Source organism: Carassius auratus, chromosome 25 (assembly GCF_003368295.1).
Source record: "Carassius auratus strain Wakin chromosome 25, ASM336829v1, whole genome shotgun sequence".
Classification (NCBI taxonomy): Eukaryota; Metazoa; Chordata; class Actinopteri; order Cypriniformes; family Cyprinidae; genus Carassius; species Carassius auratus.
Genome location: NC_039267.1, coordinates 1,349,883 through 1,376,481, shown reverse-complemented (window position 1 = coordinate 1,376,481; position 26,599 = coordinate 1,349,883). Strand labels below are relative to the sequence as shown.

The following is a 26,599-nucleotide window of genomic DNA, read 5'->3' as shown; positions in this document are numbered from 1 at the left end:
TTCTGTGTCAGGTTTTAAATCTGTAGAATTGACCTGAAAACTCATTTTGAATGACTTCGAAACTTTCCCAATTGAATATAGAATGAAAAGTGAACGGATCTGATTCACGAGTGTAACGCTGAGGTTAGTTTCACTTTTGTGTCACAAGCTTGAACATGCTCTACCCCGAAGTCACCGCCCAGTTCTGAGGAGAAAAGATGAGCTTTGGAAAAAAACTATCATTGTCGTATAATTTACAACTGTTGCAATTACATGCACCCTGTCACTGTCAATTAACCCTGCTAATCAACTTATCTCAGATAATATCCACATCTCATGTAATTTAACTTCTGACTGTATAGGAGAGAAATCTGCCAGCTGCGGGTTTGTGTTTGTGTGTGTGTCTGTGTGTGTGTGTGTGTGTGTGTGTGTGTGTGTGTATTTGTACACATGATACTCGTTTTCAGTGTTTGGGAATTATTTTATTCAGATCCTGGGTCAGATGTATAAGGGACACCAAATCTCCAGTCCAAAGATATCAGCGAAAGTTTTTTTTCCAAGGCAAGTTTTTCACTTCACCACATCCATTCCACGTTGAATAGCTTGTCGTCCTTACATGGCTGTTAAAGGTAACTTACATTTTCATAAACTTTAATCTGTGCTCTAAAACTAACATATTGCATGTCTTTGTGTCATGCAAGGTCATCGTCAAATCTAGAGAAATGTTGAGACATGATGTATAGTCCCATCGCGGAACATACGGTTTAGTTGCACTGTGTTATTATGTTTATTAGGTTTTTGTTTTATTATTGCTGTTAGCAATTGTTTTTTACTGCTACTCAACTTTTCAACTGTTACTATAAAATGATGAACTGAAATTAAATATTTTATTGCTGTTTGTCATTAATGTACAATGTTTTAAAAATACATATCATCAAATAAAATACTGAATTTAAATAAAAACTGTTGAATTCTAATTTTTTATGTATTTTACATTTGCAATGACTTGGTTCAGCAGCTTTACAGCATTACGGATGGGTGTCTCAACTGTACCCATCACACTAAAAGCTTATTGTGTTTATTAGTTAATTGTGGGAGATATGACCACTTGTGGATGTTAATATTTATTAATATATTGACAAATAAAGGAACTGTCATATGAAAAATCACTTATTTTCTATCCCTGGTTTTGGTGTGGTAAAAGAAAAAGCAAAGAGTTTACCAATTGTACCCAGTCTACTGTGTGTGGTTCCCCCAAAATGAAACTTCTGTCATTGTCTCCCCAGGTTGTTCTAAACCTGCACAAAGATCTTTCTTCTGTTGAACACATCGGCAGGTTTTGGAGTCAGTCACGTCATCTCTCAGGAACGAGTGAAATGTGAAGCCACGGTCTAGAGTTCATAGTTCCCCCGAGGAACAGCAGCCCGGCTCAGATTTCAGCCACGCACCGGCAGAGATGGCGTAATCTCAGTAAAAAGCGATTATACAGAGAATAATTGAATTCACTTAAATTAAAATGCTACTTTGAGATGTAATTTTTTTTCTTCTGAAATTCTTGTTAAATGATTTTAATGTAACCTATGTAATATTGCCAACAATGCTGTATTCACCCAAATAAATTAAGTTTGTCTTGTATTTATTATGTGATTTTGCTTAATTCAATTCATGTTTATTTGTATAGCACCTTTTACAAATCGTTACAAAGCAACTTTACAGAGAATTACGTTTCTACAATATTTAGTAGTAGCTCATAAGTGGTGACTGTCAGTTTGTGCACGAATCAGTTCGAGAGTTCGGTTCGGGTTCTCGAATCATTTGAATCCACAGTTCGGGAGTTCAAAGCGGGATCGCAAATCATTTGAATCCACAGTTCGGGAGTTCAAAGCGGGATCGTGAATCATTTGAATCCACAGCTCGGGAGTTCAAAGCGGGATCGCGAATCATTTGAATCCACAGTTCGGGAGTTCAAAGCGGGATCGCTAATCATTTGAGTCAGTTCGGGAGTTCAAAGCTGGATCGCTAATCATTTGAGTCAGTTCGGGAGTTCAAAGCAGGATCGCGAATCATTTGAATCCACAGTTCGAGAGTTCAAAGCGGGATCGCGAATCATTTGAGTCAGTTCGGGAGTTCAAAGCGGGATCGCGAATCATTTGAATCAGTTCGGGAGTTCGTAGCGGGATCGCGAATCATTTGAGTCAGTTCGGGAGTTCAAAGCAGGATCGCGAATCATTTGATCCAGTTCGGGAGTTCAAAGCGGGTTCGCGAATCATTTGAGTCAGTTCGGGAGTTCAAAGCGGGATCGCGAATCATTTGAGTCAGTTCGGGAGTTCGCGAATCATAGCTGTATATGGATAGGCATTTTTAATTAATTTAGTAGCTAGTTCTAATTACGTTTTCCACGCGTTTTTGGGTGTGATATGTGAACTTGTATTTTTTGTTTTAATGATTTGCCTTTTAACAGTATCAAAAGCATTCATGAATGCATGTGAATTATCACAAAATTCAAGATATGGGGGTTAGAAAATGTATATAATTTTATGTAGTTAATCAATATCACACGAAGAGTGCCATTTCAGTTTTTCTCCAAAAATCAGCATGATTAAATCGTGATATTAAGTTACAACAAACAATAATTTAATTACAAATACAAAATGATGCAGAATATTGAAATATATGAATGAATAATAGCCTAAAGAACCTTTGTGCCAAAAGGGTTCTTTCTTGTCATTATAGAGCGTTTTTAGCATAAAAGGTTCTTTGGAGTTGAGTAAAGAACCCTATGGTTCTATATAGAACCCCATTGAACCCTTTTTTCTAAAGCCCCTTTCACACTGCCATTCCGGCAAATACAGGGGTAAAGTGTTCCTGTAATTGTTCCCTGGTCGCTAGATTTGGCACTTTCACACTGCCAGTGATGACCCGGTATATGTGCGTGCTTTCACACACAACCCTTGAAGATCCCGTAACGACACGTGACATCAGCGAGTGACGTGTAATGTACGAGTCGACAAAGCTTGGCACGTTATACTTTAATTGAAGGAAGCAAACGATCTCTGCGTCAGCGCGGAAAGTGAGGAACTAACTGATCTCTGCTTCATTACAGTTTGCACATATGTTTTCGTCGCGAATGTTGATCTTCCTTCAAAACAGCCGGTAAAAGAGTCGCGCGATAACGCGCGTCATCACTTCGATACGGAATTAGATCTGGCTTTTGTTCACACAGCGCTCGTTCCGGATCGATTACCGCAATGTTACTATGTCCCCGACCCGGGTTCGATTCGGTAATCAATTCCGGGACGTGGTTGCTTTCACACAGAAGGCGACCAGGCAATGTTACGGGAATATTGCGGTTCCGACGTGCAGTGTGAAAGGGGCTTAAGAGTGTTGTCCAGTAACTAATACTGTAACGCATTACTTTTTAAATAAATTAACTCCATTATCGTTACCATATGGTGCATTGTCCGTTAATTTTTTTTTATTAATTAATTTTGACTGAAGTGCAGCCTAACATGTTTGCAGCAGCGACGCATTGTAGGATTGGTGGATGCCAACCACTGTAAACACGAGGACGCACTGTGGACGTGTTTCCGTTTATTCAAGTATGTGCGGCAGTCATGGCGAGTCACGGCGAGAGCAACACGAGTTTCTCAAAGTGGAAATATGCTCATTATTTCACTTTAGTTGAACATAAAGACAAAAACCTTTTAGTAAAATATAAGCTGTGTCTTTCTGGTTCGAATGTCCTATCCTAGCCCATGAATTTCCAATCTGTACCCTCGGTTTTTGAATCTTTACCCACAAATTCATAATCTGCGCGCACACTTTCGCAATCTGTTCACATGATTTGTAAACTGTAGCCTGTTCACAGATTCATGCAGCAAGCTCCTACGTGTTAACATACAGTTTTAATGAATATTATTATGTGGAATGGGTCTACAGCAAAGTGTCTTAAGTGATTCTCTGTATGTTTTTCTCATACAGGTGAAACATTGTTGAAAACATGCAGCCTGTCTCTACTGTGGAGTCGCCGGCTTTCAGTCAGATCCTTAGCATGATAACATAGATTTCATTTTTTAACAGCATTTATATAATACATACATATGTATATATATGTTTCTCGAAATTGATTATGAATAATTCAGATTGCTTTCATTTATTTATTTCAAAATGTTTTGTGTTATGTTGTCCATTGTTGATAGTTTTCATACTTAAGCCGTGAAAGGAACATTTTTAAGAGCTCAACACAACAGCTTTTTTGATGCAGAAGCCACTTTAGTTTTTGATTCTGAATATATTATTCAGGTGTTTTGTTATTTATTTCAGAAATCCTTGTGATATACAACATTCAGTTTGTGCTGGTCTTTCTTAATCAAAATAGTGTTTAAAAATTACTTTCTGTTTTACTTTGTGTTTGTATAGAACATAATAATGCATAAAAGCACATTAATGGGAACATTAAAGAAAGTTCTTTAAAAAAGTAACTAAAACGTTACTTTTAACAGAAATGCATCTCTTTTTGGTGCAAGTAATCAACAAAGTAATTGAGTTACTTTTTGAATTAAGTAACTAGTAACTGTAACTAGTTACTATTTCTTAGTAGCTAGCACAACACTGCTGAGAGACAATTCTGAAGGCTCAGGAAACCTTTGCAGGTGTTTTGAGTTTATTTAATACATGAGTTTCACAATTTGAGTTTAATTACTGAAATAAATGAAGTTTTCCAGACATTCTAATTTATTGAGAAGCACATTTAACCCAAGTTGGGTTGTTTTTAACCCAGCATATTTTAGAGTTTATCATTTATTATATTTACCCATTAAAAATCTAAACTTTAATTTAAAAAATGGTGGATCTTTTCATCTTTAGAGTTTTCAATAATGCCTAAAAGAAAATCTTTCCACTGTAAAGTAACGTTTTCATCGACATTGTTAACAATTAAATCAAGTATATTACAGACTGAGAGAAGTCCAGCGATTAGTAGCCGATTTCTAAACACCCTTGTTCTCGCAAATGCACCATGTTTGTAGTTTTTAAGCACTTTTAATTTGTGTATGTAGTTCTAAACCGAATCCAATATCCAAACTAAAAAAAACTACCTGAAATAATACACCATCCGGGTAATTGGCATAGGCTACTATTTTAACTAGCCGTGAGACACTTATTTTAATCAATGGAATCATCAAGTTTTTAAAGCTCCTTTCATACCAATCGCTCTTTGTCAGACACGTGGTTTTGTTGTGTGTGACGTCACCCTCTGCGCCATTTTTGAGGTATCGCCATTCACTGAAACAACCGCGAAGACAAGAATAGAAGTAAATAATATAATAAATAACTAATATAACTACTTAGATAACTATCTAGATAATAAGTAAATATAACTCGCAAACCTGGAGAAGCAAAAGAACATTGTGAAAAGGCCGTACCGAGATAAACTCAATAATGCCAGGGACCGTTATATGGAGAAATTGTCATCCATTCATAACATAGATCCATATGAGCTGACTGCATTAAGTTGGAGTGCTGACCCTGCATTGCTACCTTCATCCTCATACTTAGACATTGTAAATTATATTGTTTATGGTACAGTGTTGTCAAAAGACCCGGTACTTCGGTACCAAGTCGGTACTAAAAAAATTTGAAAGTGACGCTACCAGGTTTCTTTAAGTACCGGTATTACCGAGGTCCCGTTCAAACCCGGTTCAGCGCTATGATTTCCGCCAAGCAGAAAACGAGGACGGAATCTCAAAATCCAGTCATGATAATAAAACGTATATTTTAATATGGACAGTCATGGAATTTGTCAAAGTTAGCATAAATTAATCAGATCAAATCTCCATATGGACCAGTATCTGTAAATATTAAGCCGCAAAAGTTGTTTGAAATATGAATCCGTGTTCTGCGCGTCTCTGTGTGAATGAATGGCAGAGACGTGCGGGTTTGTTTACTACATAGACTGAAGCACATGATGCTTGCATTAGCTTCGTGACCCCTTCTGTCATGAGACTAGATATGCAGCATATCACACAACAAGAACGTACCATTTTACCACATTTAAGACCAACACAATCCTCCCAATTGAACATGCTAGCATTGATACCTTCGATTATAAATTATTAGCTTTAATATATGCAGAGAGATTGAAAATAGTAATTGATAAAATAGTAGATGAAACTGAGTCTGCGTTTATAAAAGGTAGAAGTATACATAATAATGTGAGATTAATATTGGACATGCTGGACTATCGGTCTATTTTGGAATCGGAAAGCCTGATTTTATTTATAGACTATTTCAAAGCTTTCGATTCTATCGAACACGATTTTTTATTTTATACGTTAGAAAATTTTGGATTCGGAAAACATTTTTGTTCAGTGATCAAAATGTTTTATAATGATATCTACAGTTATGTCTCCTTAAAACCAGTACTAACACCCAGAATAAATATAACTTGCGGAATAAGACAAGGATGTCCAATTAGTCCCAAGTTGTTCATTTTATGTACTCAGTTACTAGCATATCTGATATTAAATCATCCAAATTTTCATGGTATACATTTTTTTGATTACGAATTTCGACTCAGTCAGTTTGCAGACGACACTGTCTTCTTCCTTAGGGATAAATCTATGGTTAGCAATGCATTGCAAATAATTTAATTTTTTTCCAAAGCTTCAGGTCTTCGTTTAAATATGAAAAAGTGTGAACTACTTGCGTTATATGACTGTTTAGATACAAGGTTAATGTCAATAGAAAGAAGTTAAATATCTTGGAGTTAAGATGGTTAAAGATGAAAAACAAAGAGAGGAAATTAATATGAAAGAAAAAATTGATCAAATACAAGTATCCTTAAACCACTGGCTTAGTAGAGATCTTTCTATTTTTGGACGTAACTTATTGTCCAAGGCTGAGGGTATATCCAAACTGATTTATCCATGTCAAATCTCTTTACATTGCTCCAAAGAACGTGAGGAAAATTAACTCCATTATATATAAATTTATCTGGAGAAATAAGACTTACTATGTTAAAAAACAGTGGATTTTGAGGCAATAGGAACATTTAAAATAAAGTAGTTGAAAGAGTTTGAAGCCAGATTCAGTATGGTTTCACATTCCAAAAAGCATTTTCAAGAGGTTTGGTGGGTTAAACTTTCTTTTGAAATGTGACTTTGAAATTTCTAAAATACCTTTTAAAAGATCTGAGTTTCATAAACAAGTTTTGCATCATTGGAAGATGGCATTTACCCATAACTTTACCCCTCACTGTGCCACCTTGTGGAATAATAGAGTAATTGTATCAAATAAAAAGTCTTTGTTCAACCAGCTTTGACCAAGGCATTATCTTCTTCGTTCATGACATTCTAGATATAAACGGTGAAATCTTACAGTTAAAAGAGTTTAAAAACAAATTTAATAATATTCAATGTTCTCTTAAAGAATATAAGAAAATCTGTAAATCTATCCCGGTGATTTTGATACAGCTGATAAAAAACTCAATTAGTTTTTTTAATGTCCAAATCAAACTTCCAAACTTAATGATAGGAGAATTAAACATTACTGACAAAAAAATGTGACAACAAATATTTAAATAAAGCTTTCAAAGGATATATATATCATGATTATGATAGGAAGACAAAACTTAAATTATTAGATAATCCAACGATTGCAGAAAAACATTGGAAATTTATAAAATGGCCAGTTGCATCCAAAGTAAAAGAAATGCAATTTAATATTCTTAATAACTACTATCCATCTGCGGAGACAATGAGGGGTAGATTTGGTTTTGAAGTTGACCCTTGCGATTTTTGTCATGAAAACCCAGAACGAACTGAGCATTTATTCTTCCTTTGCTCAGTTAGTAGGAAGTTTTGGCAGGATGTCCAAAGATGGTTAAAAAATAAAATTAGTGAACTTGAACAATTTACAATAGAAGATATTCTTATTTATAATTCTAAACTGACGAGGGATCTTTCACTTTTGATTAACCTTATCATCATTATGGGTAAATACCACATACACATGAGTAAATGGAAAAAACAATTACCAAATGTAAACTGTTTTAAAAATGAATTTCGTATGTTATTATCCTCCTTGAACCTTGTAAAAAATTCTAAACAAACTGTAGAAGCTATTTGTTATGCTGCTGAAATGTTTTTGATCCTGTAACACATATTTTATTATGTGAATAATGCCTTATTTTATTTATTTTTATTTATTTATTTATTTTTATTTATTATTTTTCATTGTCGAATCTGCATTTTGTTGATGCCTTGCCCGGTTTTCTTATTCTGTTGTCTCCACGAGGGTTTGTAATAAACACTTTAATAATAATAATAATAATAAAAAAAAAAAATAAAAAAAAAAAGCATTGATACCTTACAAATGGCGGCTGAACCCATAATGCATTTCGTGTTCCACGAGTGTGATGTCACCTGACAATGAGCGATAGTTTGTCCTCATTTAATTTTCTCCACAAATTTTTTAAACTAAGGCTACTTTGATTAACAATTTAACTACCATTTGAATAATTATGAAATATATAAACAATTATTGATGTAAAGTTTTAAGTGACATTTTCTCAGCGCAACACTTGATAAATCATCCAGACCAAAATACAGTTTTTATACTTTATTTTATGTCCCTTCCGGTCAGATTAGTGCTAGATCTCCCGGATCCTGCAGAGGGCAGTGATTGGCTGATTCTCATTGATCGCGTCTCTCTGAAGAAGAGCGTCATCATCATCATCATCATCATCATCAGGTTCGACACGTGCTTCTTTAGATTAATCACGATTAATTAATTTATCAATATTAAAACAGTTACACTTATGATTATACAGCTGACATTTAACACTGACGAGGTTTATGCATAAAGTAAACTAAATATATAGAGTAAATAATATATAAGCGTTGTCTGCACGTGTCATTAATCATCTAATTATTAATCATAGACGGTGAATTAACATAAATTTAGGCTGAGTTCATGTAAATGTTGCCGTGTACATTGAAATGATTGTCAAAAGCGGCACATTTGACCTAAACCCAGCTTTTATTGTATTTTATACAACTAAAGCTATATATTTTATAGCACTTATATTTTATTCACTTTCACTTTTTAACATGCCCTTAAATTCATCAGTAAACATGCAGTAAAACTGTGCTGTCTCTCTATTAATTGGTGTATTTATTATCCCTCACCTTTAGCTAAACAGAAATGAATCTCAGTGGAATACAACATATTGAAACTGTCCGAAGATCACATATTAATATATAACTGTAGAGTATAATTGATGAATTTGCTCTTGCTGTGATGAACTATGGTGATGTTAAAGATAGAATTAAAATAGAATTCAAACTCTTCTTCGCTCTTCTAGATCAAGCTGCAGTTTACAGATCAGTGAGTACTGAATGAATGAATGTGGATGGAGATATGAGTGTTAGATGAGTGTGTGATTGTGAAAGTGTGTTTCAGTGTAATATGAGTGTGTGATTGTATGAGTGTGTGATTGTGAATGTGTTTCAGTGGAGGATCTCCGCTTCGGACCGCTCTATAACAGACGCACACGAGGAACAGCAGTAAGATCAGAACTACACATACATCTACTGGAGATATAGAGCACAGACTCGTATTTAGATCAGTCTGTGTCAGTATCTGCTCTGTGTTATAGTTTAAGAGAACAGAGCAGTGTACTGTATGACTGTACGAGTCACTAAAGCCTGATGATCAGACATGATGCTCCACACAAACCGTGCTGATGTTTCTGTGTGTGTGTGTGTGTGTGTGTGTGTGTGTGTGTGTGTGTGAGGTGTGGTACCGGACGGTGCGGGTGGTGCCCAAGCGTCTGTCCGTGAGCTGGCCGCAGGAGAGAGACTACAGACGCATCTATTACGGAGGAGATCATGGACTGATCCATCACCGCAGGAAGCTGCAGGAACACAGAGAGCACCTGCTGAAGCAGCGGGTCAGAGGTCAACCACAGGTGCAAGTTAGGAACACACGTTTATTAAAAAGAGCATGAACCTTCAGAATCTATTATCTTAACGCTCCAGCTCCGAAATAACATTAATCAGTGTTATTCTAGTTTTTATATACTATTATAGTTTTATTCATATTTTGAATGGTCTTTTCTTTTTGTATTTCCAGTTTTAAATTTGAATACTTTTTTTTTTTTTATATATTTGTTTTTATATTTGTATTAGTGCTGGGCAATGATTAATCACATCCAAAATAATACAAGTTTTTGTTCATAATATATATATGTGTGTACTGTGTGGATTTATTATGTCTAAGTAAGGACACACACATACAGTGTATATTTATACGATATTTACATACATAATAATTTCCATAGAATTTAAATTATTGTAAATATTTAACATATAAACATAATACTTTTTTCTTAAATATATACATGCGTGTCTATATATATATATATATATATAAATTATTTTTTATTTTGGATGTGATTTATCGCAATTAATCATTGACCAGCACAAATTTTATATTATATGCTTTATATTTTTTATTTTTAGATTTTATATATTATTTTAATTATTTAAAAAAAAATTATTTCAGTTTTAGCATAGAATTTTAGTAATTTTAGTGCTTCTACTTAAACTTGTTTCTGTTAATTTTTCAAAGAACATTTATACATAATATTTATTTCAATTAACAAAGCTGTTTTTACTATATTTTATCATCATTTTAGCTTTAGTTAATGATAATAACCCTGCCTCTCATTATCTAGCAGACGTGTATAGAGACAGATTGAGCACATTAGTCAGATGCTATGCATGGATCCAGTCAGATCTGTGTCCTCTGGTTTGAGTGTTTGAGGGATGCACTGTGACTGTGTGTGTGTGTGTGTGTGTGTGTGTGTTCCAGCAGGAGGCGCTGTGTTCCTGTAACACACTGCGAGAGCATCGTCCAGCAGGAGCACAGGTGCACCTCAGGTGAGAGAGCGTCTGACTGACAGATACAACAACCAATCAGATTGTCCGTTAAAGAGAGTTGATCTGAGCTAATTACCACAATAATACAGCAGTTTTGGCAGTATGGTATGTTAACATAGTCATACTCATAAATACTGAAGTGAAATTATTTGCACAGCAGCATCCGTCTGTGAGCAGCTGTACAGAAAATAATCCACATTAAACTGACAGAAAGTGTCAAAATCCATTAAAATATTAATACAATCTCATTATTTCTCAAAGCAGAGCTGAATATACAGTACTGAATATCAGTTTTATTTGAGTATCACTGATGTGCTTTTATATTTTAGATCAATATTTTCAACTAGTTTGTATTTGTATATAGTTTATTTTTTTTAGTAACTTTGACATTTTAATTCATTTATTTTTAAACGTAAGTTTATACAAATGTATTAGTTTTTTTATTTAAATTTTAGCACTTCACATTTAACAAACAAATTAAAATAATTTGAAGTTCTTTTTGTATTTTAATTATAGTTATGTAAAATATGTTAATGTAATTTCTATTAACAAAAAATGTTTTAGTTAATAATAATCAAGAAAATGATAAATCACCCAGGGTGGTAAGTAACTCTTCTATTAATTTTAATTAAACTGAAAGTATTTTAATGTCATAATGTCATGATTTTGTACACATAAGAATATTACCACAGCAGTATCACACAAATCATGTCATCTGAAGAACAGTCAGTATATAATGTGACTGTAATTCCTCTGAAGGTGAGAGATGATCTCCAGCAGCTGTCAGCAGAGCTCTACTGATCTTCTGAGCTGCTCTGATGAGGAACAGTCAGTCACTGCTGTTTAACCGCTTCAACTCACACGAGACAGTGGAAAAAACACTCAAATCTGATGTGAAGTCCATCAGAGTGACTGAGAGTGAGCTCAAGGGGGTGGAGTTTAGGGCGGGGCTTAGTTATATCAACTTGAAGGGGTGGAGACTTGATACTATGTGTCAGTTTTTGATCATAAGTTAAGCTCTCGAAAGTGGAGGCAAATGAGTGTAAACTTGAAGGGGCGGAGCTTATGGTGTGACTTGGCTCTTTGCGTCGTTGTTGATTGGATGCTGATAAGTGGGTTTGGCAATCAAAACTGGAGGGTATGAGCTTGAGGGGGCGGAGTCTAAAGCGTATCTTGTGATGCGTTCATGTTATGTTGTAATTACCGTAATTGCGAGACGAGGACACGTGAAGTTTATCTCTGTGCTGTTTACATCCTCGGATTATCGGTTTATAAAATGAACCTGCGTGAATGGATGTGTCAGCTGTAAAACACAATACAGGTAACAGTTGCTCTAGAAATGTGTTATAATTACACTGTCATGATTTCTTTAGGTTGTTATTACACGGATAGCCTAGATATCTAACGCTGTTTATGTTCACATTACCTTTGGATGAAGACACCGACACTGGCAAAGTTAATTAAGTGAATTTTGAAAGAAAAATGACTAAATAACTGCTTAATTAAGGCAGGTTTAGTTCTTCAAACTTGAAAGGGTGGAGTTCAAGGCGAGACTTAATTATATGCATCAGTTGTTGATTTGGGCGTGGCACTCATGTAGAAGCGGTTGAGCGTGATTTTTAAAGGGGTGGAGTTTAAGGCGGGGCTCAGTTCTATGAGTTTGAAGGGGTGGAGTTTAAGGCAGACTTCAATGAAAAAAGGAAAAAAAAATTATAATAGAAAAAAGTTTAATGTCATCATCATCAAGATCTGTAGTCAGATACTTGAGAGTTCAAAATAATTATGTCTGTGTATGATGTGTCAGTTTACTGTGGTAAACATTAAATAAGTGTGTAAGTGTGTGTGTATCAGATCTTCAGGGGTTTGTGATGGATTCACACTAAGAGCCGAATAACTACTCATAACCCAATAACTGAGTCGTTTACCGGCGCTTTTGGGAGTCGATTCGAGTGAATCATTCAGAATGATTCATGTGTCAGTAGGATATTGTTAAATGATTCGCATACATCCTAAAATGACACGCTCTATCTTTGGTTTTGATGGACGATGAATAGCAGATAATGAGCCAAAATGGCGTCCTGTTAGGATTCGGCTGCTGGTGTCCTGTGAACCTGCGAAGGCTCCTTTCAAACCCCTGCGCTCATCTTAATGATGTTTAATCCTCTGTTGGCTCATTGTGGTAATTACAGGTCTTTCCTGCAGTGATGTTTGTGTGTATCTGGTCGATAAAAGCAGCGTTTTGTGATGGTTTGGTGACCTCACCCTCTGCAGACAAACACTGCGGCCGTCAGACAGACGTGTGATCGATGCACGGAAGAAAAGAGAGAAACATGATGATGAGTGAAGCTCACGAAAACACGCACAGCTCACCCTGAAATCAGAAGGAAAAAAGAATTAAATAAGAACTTACAGTTTGTATGAAGAAAAGTCTGCCATTTTTTATTTTCATGACACATTTCTTATTAGTTCTTACTGCTATAATAGCCAGTTTTGCCTGTGTTATTAATTAAATTAAGTAAAGCATTAAACACGAAAGACAGTTCATGTAAAAAAGAAAAAAAATTATCAACTGAATTTTTTTACAAATTATTAAATAATATATATATTAATATATATATAATTTTATTTTGGTGTAATATTGGAGAAATGCTGTAAACTTTGATCTACAGAAATGTAGAAAATTGTGATAAATTAGTAAATCTTACAAACCTAGGACATATTGCATTATTCTTATTTGATTTATTTGTTATTATTATATTATTGATTTAACGCCAATAAAAGAATGAAGGTATAAATATATTACTGTAACTATTGAATTCAAATCAATAATAAAATAAAAAATTTATTACAGTAAATCAGTAAAAAAAGTTTCATAATTGTAATAGCAATTTAATTGCACGCTCAAAATGACAATGCAATGTCTTAAATTTGTCAATCAAATCCTCCAGCTTTTATTTTGGTGAAATACAGGAGAAATGTGCATGTGTAAATGTCTACAAACCTAGCTAGTGCACATCACATTATCGTTATATTTAATTATTTATTTTGTTTTAACTGTATTATTATTTTATTAGTTTGGACAAATTTAACAATCCATGAATTAGAGTTGAATGAAATCAGAAGTCACAGTGCATTTGAGGTAGTTGTGTTGATTGTGTGAGTTGTGAGGTTTGATGAGATCCACACACGCTGTTTGTGTGCTGCGGGAGTGTTTCTGCGTCTGCTGTTTCGGTCTCGGACCCGAGCAGTTGTCCGTCCTGCTGTGTGTGAGAGAGACCTCCTGCAGACCACTGCATTCAGATCCTGTTTCAAGTCTCCTGATTCATCCACACACACACTGACACATGCACACACACACAATCGAAGTGACACGCACATGCACTGATGCATCTGAGAAGCACTGATCTGGAACGTTCTCTGAACAAGACCAAATGCAGACGAGAACCTGACACGTCCGGCACGTCTCCCCCAAACCACACAGAGGTCAGAGGTCAGCGACCCGGAGCCCGACAGACTCCACCCAAAACCTAAAGGCCTAAAACAAACAGAGGAGAAACTGAGGGATGTGTCCTGCACGCGCACCCGACCGATTTATTCCCAGAAGCCTCCTGTTCACTGATTGGTCGATATTATCACATGACCACACACGTCTGGAGCAGGGTTATTCATGTGAGGAGATACTCACCCAGTCATTTCTGGTTGTTCAGGGTTGGTGGCGCTGTTTCCTCCCAGCCTGGGGTCAGAGGTCAGAGGTCATCCAGCAGAGGAGAGGATGCGCTCATCATGAATCTGCACAGACAGTGAGCCGCTCGTCAGTATTCACAGATATGAGAGATGAGGGGTCTGAGTCACTAATGAAGCTGTGTCTGTGGTCAGAGTTGATGGTGAAGGGGTCAAGCGCAGGACTGTGATGTCCTTCAGAAACACCCAGATCATCAGCATCAGAGGGTCACTCTCAGCCGCTCGCCCTGGAGCAGGTCAGTGTTATCTCACTGGCACACATCAGAGAAGTGTGCCAGTGTTTAGAGTTACAAATGATCTGCTCTTATCATCTGATCGTGGGTGTATCTCTCTATTAGTTTTATTGGATCTTAGTGCTGCGTTTGACACAATTGACCACAACATTCTTTTGCATAGACTTGAACACTTTGTTGGCATCAGTGGAAGTGCATTAGCATGGTTTAAATCGTACTTATATGACCGCCATCAGTTCGTAGCAGTGAATGAAGATGTATCATATCGATCACAAGTGCAGTATGGAGTACCTCAAGGCTCAGTTCTAGGGCCGCTACTCTTCACGCTTTATATGTTACCCTTGGGAGATATCATCAGGAAACATGGTGTTAGCTTTCACTGTTATGCTGATGATACGCAGCTCTATATTTCCTCGCAGCCCGGTGAAACACACCAATTTGAAAAACTAATGGAATGCATAGTCGATATAAAAAATTGGATGACGAGTAATTTCTTACTGCTAAATTCAGAAAAAACAGAGGTGTTAATCATAGGGCCTAAAAACTCTACTTGTAATAACCTAGAACACTGTCTAAGACTTGATGGTTGCTCTGTCAATTCTTCGTCATCAGTTAGGAACCTAGGTGTGCTACTTGATCGCAATCTTTCCTTAGAAAGCCACGTTTCTAGCATTTGTAAAACTGCATTTTTCCATCTCAAAAATATATCTAAATTACGGCCTATGCTCTCAATGTCAAATGCAGAAATGTTAATCCATGCATTTATGACTTCAAGGTTAGACTACTGTAATGCTTTATTGGGTGGTTGTTCTGCACGCTTGGTAAACAAACTACAGCTAGTCCAAAATGCAGCAGCAAGAGTTCTTACTAGAACCAGGAAGTATGACCATATTAGCCCGGTCCTGTCCACACTGCACTGGCTCCCTATCAAACATCGTATAGATTTTAAAATATTGCTTATTACTTATAAAGCCCTGAATGGTTTAGCACCTCAGTATTTGAATGAGCTCCTTTTACAGTATACTCCTCTACGTCCGCTACGTTCTCAAAACTCAGGCAATTTGATAATACCTAGAATATCAAAATCAACTGCGGGCGGCAGATCCTTTTCCTATTTGGCGCCTAAACTCTGGAATAACCTACCTAACATTGTTCGGGAGGCAGACACACTCTTGCAGTTTAAATCTAGATTAAAGACCCATCTCTTTAACCTGGCATACACATAACATACTAATATGCTTTTAATATCCAAATCCGTTAAAGGATTTTTAGGCTGCATTAATTAGGTAAACTGGAACCGGAACACTTCACATAACACCGTACTTTCTACATCAGTAGAAGAATGGCATCTACGCTAATATTTGTCTGTTTCTCTCTTGTTCCGAGGTCACCGTGGCCACCAGATCCAGTCTGTGTCCAGATCAGAGGGTCACTGCAGTCACCCGGATCCAGTACGTATCCAGACCAGATGGTGGATCAGCACCTAGAAAGGACCTCTACTGCCCTGAAAGACAGCGGAGACCAGGACAACTAGAGCCCCAGATACAGATCCCCTGTAAAGACCTTGTCTCAGAGGAGCACCAGGACAAGACCACAGGAAACAGATGATTCTTCTGCACAATCTGACTTTGCTGCAGCCTGGAATTGAACTACTGGTTTCGTCTGGTCAGAGGAGAACTGGCCCCCAACTGAGCCTGGTTTCTCCCAAGGTTTTTTTCTCCATTCTGTCACCGATGGAGTTTCGGTTCCTTGCCGCTGTCGCCTCTGGCTTGCTTAGTTGGGGTCACTTCATCTACAGCGATATCGTTGACTTGATTGCAAATTAAAACAGACACTATTTCAACTGAACAGAGATGACATAACTGAATTCAATGATGAACTGCCTTTAACTATCATTTTGCATTATTGAGACACTGTTTTCTAAATGAATGTTGTTCAGTGCTTTGGCGCAATGTATTTTGTTTAAAGCACTATATAAATAAAGGTGATTGATTGAAGTGCCTCTTCAGCTCAGGGTTACGGTTCTTAACTAGAGCATTTTATTTCAGCTAAATGTTGACATGTTTAGTAGAACCGTAGTATTAAAATAACTAAAACTGAAATTAAAATTAATTAAAACTATTTAGACATAATACAAAAGTATCAAAAAAGTATATGAAAATACATAAATTAAATTCTAATTGTTAATCAAAAATAAAATAGCTTATGAAACTACACTGTTTAACTAAAACAAGTTAATTATTATTTTGTTTAAAATATATATTTTTTTATAATTGTTTAAAATTATATTTAATTTAAATAAAAAAAATTCTTCAAACTTCAAAGTAGTGGCACATCAATTATCTTTATCTTAAAAATTGTATTAATAATCTTTTATTTATTACAAAGGGAAACAAAACAAACAAAATCTAATTTAAATTTAATTTAAAACTCTAAAATTTAGCCTATTTAACAATAAAACAGGCGTGTGAATTGTTAAGAATATACCCTTGAAAATAAAATGATACATAAATTAAAGTTTTGATCACCCTAAGTTATCATGATCACCTTTCCAAATAAAATAATACTCACATTTAATAAAGTTTTGATCATGCCAAATTATCTTGTTTCCTAGTTTTACTTTTGCATGTTGAAACCTTTCCCATGCAGACAAATAAATAAATGACTTAAATAAGACAGGTTTCTCCAACACTCATACAGCTTCCTGTCTGCCATTGCTCAGCCAAACAGTTCAGTCAGACGCAAATCTCAGTTCTTTCTTCTCTCTCAAGACGTTTCTCTTTGCCCTTTTCAATCTAATTAAACCGTAAATCAAGACAGAAACAAACATCGGCTGTTCGTTGTACCTCGGAGCCTTTCTGTTGCATCTGGAAACCGCTGGAATGTGAATGAACGCGCTGTTTGTTGTTAGTAGACAGAACCGTCTCAAAGTCTCTCTTGTTCATTTCTCCTGCGGGAACATGAACATAAACACGCTTCTCCCTCACCAGCCAGTTTCCAAGAGCACAATTGAATTACACAGGGATGGATGTGATGAGGTTTTGGACGGATTGCTTTTCCATTCTGCTCAGTTTAAAGAGGTTTAAAGTTCTTCTGCGAGCCCTAGTTTCTCCATCTCTGCAGATGAACACAGGCCATCACCCAGTGATCTCTCTGGAGGACCAGCCCATGCTCCTGCATCCACCAGCAAGGTACACATCACTTCTGACCCAACACTAAGTTTAACACAACATGATCATTAGTTAACTGCCTTTAACGGTGGAACAGAACCCATCTCCTCTTCTGCAGATATTTTTCTCCGATCTGGATGAGATTCCAGGTTTGGGAGGAGAACCGGAGGAACCCACTCTGGAAGAACGCTGTGCTCAGGCCATCGATAACAAAGCTCTGGAGATCGAGGAGGTACGGCGTGAGGTTTGAGGAAACTACACACACAGAGCTGGGCAGATTACTGTAAAGTGTAGCTCATAAAAGATTACATGATGAAGGCTAGCATTAGCAACGGAGCCTACACTGTACAAAGACGAAAGGTGAGGAAACTTAAAAGTTTAAAGGCAACCAGCTTCAAGGAGATTTTACGTTTTTTTTTTCTCAATTTTCTGATGCTGGTTCCCTTAAACTTTAAAGTTCTTTCAACTTTAGATTTTTTACAGTGTAGGTTCTGTGTAATGTCATATGACTACTTTTTTATTATCATTTTTTTTAATCCTGCTTTAAACGTACCATAAATATGCTGCACTGAAAAAAAAAAACTGTGAAAGAAAATGTATAATATTTTGACAGTCAACATCATAAAATTATATTTCAAGTCAATATTAATATTTTAATGGGGTCATATAATGCTGCTAAAAAGAACATTATTTTGTGTATTTGGTGTAATGAAAAAGTGGTTTAAGGTAAAAAAAACAACCATTATATTCCACATACTGAACATTATTGTTTCTCCTCTATGCCTTGTCTTTCTGAAACACATTGATTTTTACAAAGCTCATCGTTCTGAAAAGCGAGGTGTGCTCTGATTGGCCAGCTATCCAGTGTGTTATGATTGGCCGAATGCCTCAAGCGTGTGATGGAAATGTTACGCCCCTCACCATAGAAACCAGTAAAACCCATTACAAACGAGGCATTTGTTGCATCCAGTGGGATCATTAGCAATTAGTGTAAATGCTATGACACACCATTAAGAAAATAAATTTAAATAAGAAAATTGGTGACACTTTAGATTAGGGAACATACATTCAATACTGTGTTTAGAAATAGTTTTATCTCAATAAACTCTTAATTTGCTGCTTATTATTAGTAAGTAAGGTAGTTATTAAGTTTAGGTGTGGGGTAAGTTTAACAGATCTAAAGTGTGGTGATGCAGAATAAGACATAAATTTTAAATTTTAAATGTGTGCTTTATGAGTACTATAAACAGCCAAAATGCTAGTAATAGTCATGCTAATAAGCAACTGCTTTATAGCGAGAATTGGTCCTTAAAATGAAAGTCACCGAAAAATGAATTTAGATACATAGAAAAAAATATAAGTGCTTGTTCATTAAGTCTGAAATGTAAAAAAAAAAAAAAAAAAAAACGTAAAAAATATATGTCATCACGTTTACACACTGCCTCAGAAACTTTCATCAGTCATAAAAAATAAAATAAAAATCAGATCGGTTTTGATTCCTTATGTTTTCTGGATGCGTAGCATGAGTTTTAAGAGGGAACGATGACATATATAAAACAATATGTAAAATAAAATACAAAAATTTCGGACTCAGTGTTCAAGGAGCATTAGGAAGAATCAATAAACTATGAATGATCAACTGCCAATGTGTGAAAAATCTGTAATCATGTAATCCATGAGAAGTAATCTGATTCTGAGCTTTTCAAAATGTTAAATAATTCACAAGCAAGGGTTAGTTCACCCAGAAATGATAACTCTATCATTTATTACTCACCCTCGTAAGTTCAGATATTTCTCATGCATTGTGACAGATGTAGGATACGATCAGGATCAGCTCACAGAGACATAGCAAGGACATCAGTAGAGTACTCCACGGGACATCAGGGCTTCAGTCTTCCTTCATTTTGGAGAGCACCCCAGAACATAATCAGCATGGTTTACATTCAGCGTGCGTGTGTTTTATCCTGAACATAAACAGCGCTGATTATCTTCTGGAGTACTCTCCAAAATGAAGACGGTGATTCTTAACTGTAAATAAATTAGGTTATTATTGTTTTCTTTGCACACAAGAAGTGTTTTCGTAGCTTTGTGAAATTACAGTTGAACCACCGATGTGACGTGGATTATTTTACATTATATGCTTACTGCGTTTCTGTCTGTGGAGGATCAGAGAGCTCACGGATTTCATCAAAAATATCTTAATTTGTGATCTGAAGATGAACGAAGGTCTTATGGGTTTTGAACGACAGGAGGGTGAGTAACTAATGACAGAATCTTTATATTTGGGTGAGCTATCCCTATCATGTTTAGAAGCTGGTTTCATAATCCAGATTGCATGTAATCAGTGACTAACATGAAGACTAAAACCAGCGCGCATTTCAGCTCCGGTTCATGGATCGAATATGGCTGGGAATGATTTGCCCAGACTTCATCCATCTCTCATTCAGAGCTTCAGTGATAAAATGCCTCTAATATTCTCTAATGTGTCCCAGTCCTCAAATAATTGCCGGAGCGCTGTGATTGCAACAGACCGGTGTGTGTTTGATTTGTAATGTGTTACAGACCATTGCCTTCCCACTGTACAGCTCGGCCCTGTTTGTGTGGTCCTCTCTTATCGTACCCTCACATCATGTCTCTCTTTCCCTCGATCGGGGGTCGAAACCACCTAAACGCCGCCACAGCGAACAAAGAGCAGCGAGGTCAAGCGTCTCACTCCTAAATATCAGCTCTATAAATACAGATCGTCTCCGGGGTGGAGAACTTCCTCCAGCCCTCGCTTGTGTTTCGGTTTTATGTCATTGTGTTATTGTGGCTTCAGTTTGTGGTTTTTAAGATCCTGTAATGTTGGGAGAAATGTTGTAATTGAAGTTGAGTGTTTATTATTGCTGGTGATTCAGCGTTTTGGGACTTCTTTGAAGAGTCTCGGACAGAGAGTAACGTCATGTGGGTATATGACAGAAAATGAGATTAGTGTCACATTTGAGGAGAGAAAGAGATTTAGCTGTGAAGTTGGCTATTAGATATTTCATATAGATACATTTCTGCCATCTGATGTTCATTGTTCAGGTCTTAAAGGGATAGTGCACCCAAAAATACTCATCCTATTTCAGTAGAACAGTAAAGAAGTTTTTAGCTGAAAATGTGTTCTTTGGTGAGTCAATGGCTACCGACACTTTGAGAGTCCAAAAATTATATGATATGAAATCAAATCCATGCATAGCGGTGATAGGAAACACTGCCATCTAACAGTGCTTTAGAAGAAAATAGTAATATGTTAAAACATAAAGCATATACATAAACCCTAATGGGAAATAAAACCGTTATCAAATAAGCTTGTGTCTATTCTGTGTCCTAAACTCCTGAAACGTTGCAATTTGGGAAAGAAAGCAATCAAATCTGTATGTATGCGTGTGTGTGACAATATTTACTGTAGATGTAACCCTTTGTAAACGTTAAGATTTTCACAAGTGATGTCTAGTTCACAAACGAATCATCTTTTGAAATCTTTTTGAACCGTTCTCTGATATGGACTCTCTGAATGAATCAGTTTACGGACTCTTTGTTTGATTGTTTTGAATAATTTACATTTAGTTATTTAGCAGACACTTGTATCCAAAGCATCTTGAGGACAACAGAAGCAATCAAAACCAACAAAACAGCGACGATAAGCAAGTGCTATAACAAGTCTTGATTAGCTTAAAAGTTTTTTTAATTATGAATAATGTTCAGTTTCTTGCACAGACTGATCGTTTCTCTTCATAAGACCTCAGTATATCATCAGGAGACATGGGTATTCATTTTGTGTTCCTTGATATGCATTTTTAATGCACAAAAATCGGCATTAAATTTCATGAGTCACCAAGAATCACAGTTTCGGCTAGAAATCTTCTTTACTGATTTACTGAAGAAACAAGTCATCTTAGATGGCCTCAGGGTTAGTAAATTAACAGCACATTTTCATTTTTAGGTGAACTGTCCCTTTAAGAACTGCTCAAGTGGCCTGTGGGCTTTGTTTGTGGCTTTTAACTGCAACATTTAGAAGCTCTAAAAATTTCAACTCAAATTAATGTTTTATCAGGTTTCATTTATTTGACAAATCATTTTGTATTGTAGTGTCAGGAGCATCGTGCACATATTATTTTTGAGGGGGCACGAGTGAAAGGGAGGGGCTTGCTGGTCATGTGACACAGCAGCAATGATAAGTATAACTGATATAGATTTATGTTTAATTAAAACACTTTTTTTTTTTAATATTCCCCAAACTATATAATTGATATATATATAATCGATATGATTCATACAGAAAACAGATGATTTAAATGAAAAATATATTTTACAATTTTAAAGTGTTTACTGTATTTTTGATCAAATAAGTACAGTCTTGATTGGCTTTAGAGACTCCATTTAAAAACAAGGCCAATGATTTTTTTTAGGTTATAATATAGACCTAACATGATAATATATGACATAATATCAAAACAAACCAAAGTATATAAACTGAGGACTGTAAGCTAAATATGTTTTTGTAATAAGTGTACTAACTCTTCAGACGTTGCCCCAGGCTCCGAGAGCAAGTGTCCTGTAATTGAGTCTGGAGTCGTTTCTGGGTGTAAACCTGCTCATTAGCACCTCTGGGACGACTGTGGGACTCCAGCGATGAACCAACACACACACACACACACACACACACACAACGAGAAGCTCCCCCGGAGGACTGGAGGGGTTTTAAAGAAATACATTAACTTTTTTTAGAGTCCTTTATACTCAAAAGACATTTCTGATTATTCCAAAGGAAAGGTCTTCATGACATTTCAGAAATATCCACTCATCTTATCTGTGTGCCACCTTCATACAGCACAACAATGTTACAAAACAATTATTTCAAAAACTTAATTGTAAGTTGTAGATCCAAGTTCAATAGACTTGCATTTTAAAGTTACGTTTCTATTTTTCTGTTGTAAACCTTCATGTCTTCAAGAGCAAGACTGAAAAACAAACAGAGGATCTATTTTCACAGACGTTCAGAACGGATTCATGCTTTGAAGATCAACACATCAACAAATAATATCAGAATAACAATAATGGATTAATTTTCTACATTTACATGTTAAAATGTTCTAGCTCGGTATTTCTATCTTGTTTTCCAGTGTATATAAAATCAAGACACATTTACTTAATAAATGACTTCGCATTGTTTTATGAAAAATGTATCTAACTTTTGTTTGTTATTTCTTAAAACGAGAACAAATATCAGCCAGTGGGATAAGAATGAGGAAAACAATTTCTATTTATTTATTTTTTTACACACTTGAAGTTACTTGGTCATTTTATTTTATTAATTTTCTATAAAACAGTGCTTATTTTGTTTTTTTTTGCTTCTCAAGTAAATGCATCTCGATTCAAGAAAGTTTTGAAAATTTTTGCTTAAAACAAGAACAAATATCGGCCAGTAGGGTCAGAAAAAGAATATTAATTCAATGATCTTAATTGAATAATAAAATTAAATAATTTTACTAGCAGATATTTGTTTTCTTGTTTAGATAATGATAATAGAAAAACAAGACAAAAATACTGAGAATTATTTTTTTTTTTTTGCAGTGCATACATTGCAAAAATGATTTCCGTACTCAGTATTTTTGCCTTTCTTTTTCAGTAGAAATAAATATCTAAACCTTCCTGAATTAAGATGCACTTACTTGAGAAGCGAAAGATATGACAAGATAAGCATTGTTTTTATAAAAAACTGATACAATTTTTGGGGTATATTTTGAGCAATAGCCAAAAATATGTTGTATTCTATCTCAATTTAGATATTTGTACTGTAAAACAAGACAGAAATACTTATAATTATAAATTTTTTCAGTGTAAACTCCATATTAACCATTCAAATATTTCTCCTCTAAATATGAATGCAGTTTAAGAGGATTCCACCTGGATGCTTTCAAACCCTCCGGATCTTTCTTTGGTTTCCAGTCTGGTTTTCTCTTTCTCAGGCCGTTTTGTTCTTCTTGGCTCACCTTTTGATTGAACCCAGAACCCCTCCAATCTGTTTTTAAACTGGACCTGCCCGACTAAACGCTGTGGATAAGAGGAAACAGACCTCGTTCCCCTGTTGAACCCACTTCAGTAAACTCTCCTCTCATGCTCAGATTAACCAGAGACTCTTTATGGCTCTTGCAAACATAAACCAACCACCCAGAAACCCTCTCTTTCCAACACTGTCCAGCTCTTCCTCTAATGCTCCCCAATACGAGCTTCTCTGAGGATATATCTCAGATATAACCTGCTTCACTCGGCTTGAGCTCAGACCTCAGAAGAGCTCCAGGGTGATTGTGTGCAATAATTCGCCAGCATGATTATAAACTCATTTCTGAGATGTGGCCCAAATGTTTTATGATGTTGGTCGAAAAAAAATGAGAGACTTTTGGAGGATGAACCCGTCGGACCTTGTAATTTTACGCTTTTCTCATGATCTCTTACAATGAGGCACTTATACTTACTTTTTACTGTTTTAAGGACGTTTCATATTCAAGTTCAGCTCATAATTAGGGCTCTTTGATTTGATATTTTTAGCTGTGAAGTGTGTAAAATGCTTTAAGTGTTGGCACTAAACCAGTATTTTTAACTTGTTTTCTATCAATCCAGACATTTTCTTTAAAAACAACATGAGTTTTGTTTTCTGAAAATTGCGTCGGATTGAGTTTAAGTGAGTTTTTGATTTTTTTAACAAGGCAAGATGAACTTGTGAACAGTTCAAAAGTGAAAAGTTTATTTTTCTGACTCTGACTTCTGACTTAAGAAACCAAAATGCAAACTAGTTTAAAGTTGTTCCCAGTGGATGGAGTTTACTCAAGTAAACCGTGTTTAATAGATGGCTGTGGGTAGGTTTACCAGGTTAATTCCAGTTGAAATATGGCATATAACTTCTATAACACACACAAGACAAAGTGAGCATTACTTCACACACGTTTGATGTGAGAGAATGTAACGAAGGAGTCTTGGACGTCACACCTGGGACATATGCAAGGCATCATAAACCTCTTAAGCACCATTTCTGCACGTCTTTAAACCTGGTGGAGAATTTGTTGGTCTTTAAAGTCTGGTGTGAAATAACTGAGCAGTTCTAACAAGCGTCAACACTTTGCCTGCTTTTAGGTCTCCATGCGAACAGAATCACACACCTGTTTCTGGATATTTTCCCATAGTCTCTGGCCTCCAAACACACGGCTGTTAAGTTTACAGCCAAGTGACTTACTCGCTGGAGGTCAAAGTGTCGTTTAGTACACAGTGAAACTGCTTTGTCAAGCTCTTAAAAGGCAAAGCTTAGGTTAAAGAAACAGTTTGTCCAAACAGAATGGATCAGCTGAATAATTCACATTATTCACGTATAGATTTTTCTGAAATAAAAGCTTTTGTAACATTATACACTATACCATTTAAAAGCTTGGGATCAGTATCATTTATTTTATTTACATTTTTTGTAATGTTACAATCAGAAGATGAGAACGATTTCTGAAGATCATGTGACTGGAGTAATGATGCTAAAATTGAAAGGAATAAATGGCATATTAAAATAGAAATCAGTCATTTTAAATGGTAAAAACATTTCCCAATATTAGTGCTTTTGCTGTATTTTAGATCAAATAAATGCAGGATTGGTGAGCAGAAGAGACTTACTGTTCAAAAACTTCAATAAGCTTTGAAGACACTGTTGATTCGGTGCAGGTCTATCATAGAAATGGCCAACAAATCGTTTCCAGACATGAATAACACTTCAGACAAGCGCTTAACTGTAACTCGAGAGTTCATCTTTTTTAAATACCTCACTTTCAGACCTCAGATGAGTCCCAACAGCTGTTCGTCTCTTCCAGTTGTACAAACAGGACTGCGAGACCTTTGGGATAGTGGTGAAGATGCTCCTCTCCAAAGATCCAACTCTCGAACCAATGCTTGTGTCAGTGCTGCATAAGAACCTGGTAGAAATCGGGGAAAAATACTTGGAAAAGCTCAGCCAGTTCATCTCTGAGGTGAATGCATTGGTCAAACCGGCCAAACCTAGCCATGATGGATAAACTGACCATGAAGCACTATATCATGCTTACTCAACTTACAGAAACACCTTAGTTTAGTAGTAATGTTTGTTTGGTTTTTGCACATCTTGTCATGTTATTCAGCTCAGCTGTCCTTAGCACATTTGTTAAACTTTTAATTCAAGAACCACGCTAACAGTTCATTGTTTACCTTAAATTCTGTATCTTTAATTAGCTATACTCAAAGATATTGGATTTTTGCTGTTACGAGAATGCAACATGTTCATAATTAAATAAAGCATATTCATTTACTCAGTGTTTGGTGTTTCTGTTATTGTTTAGCATGCCTTTGTCACACTGTATATACTGCCTCGTGTGCATATAGTGCATATAAAAAGCTTGTGATACCGCATTTAAAGATGTCAATCTACAATTGCCCAGTCTGTACAATCCCAAATTAACAGACTCAACCACACAATGGATTAGTAGACGTAAAAATATAA

The 26,599-nt window shown here is 35.8% G+C and overlaps 1 protein-coding gene across 1 annotated transcript; it reads left to right on the top strand.

Annotated features, from left to right (window-relative positions):
- The first annotated feature begins 566 nt into the window (after nt 1-566).
- On the top strand, nt 567-26,582 carry LOC113042953 (uncharacterized). The gene is made up of 11 exons (XM_026201979.1): nt 567-608; nt 8,623-8,730; nt 9,344-9,366; nt 9,493-9,545; nt 9,776-9,949; nt 10,855-10,922; nt 14,630-14,722; nt 14,799-14,899; nt 18,020-18,087; nt 18,185-18,298; nt 25,938-26,582. Coding segments are annotated over exons 3-11 (873 nt in total). The 5' UTR covers nt 567-608; nt 8,623-8,730; nt 9,344-9,365; the 3' UTR covers nt 26,139-26,582.
- Nucleotides 26,583-26,599: the final 17 nt, after the last annotated feature.

Bases quoted from the DNA above. Each gene is read 5' to 3' on its own strand.
- LOC113042953 (XM_026201979.1), top strand. The intron at 14,723-14,798 runs GTGAGCCGCTCG...GTCTGTGGTCAG, and splicing joins ATCATGAATCTGCACAGACA to AGTTGATGGTGAAGGGGTCA. The intron at 14,900-18,019 runs GTCAGTGTTATC...CCATCTCTGCAG, and splicing joins AGCCGCTCGCCCTGGAGCAG to ATGAACACAGGCCATCACCC.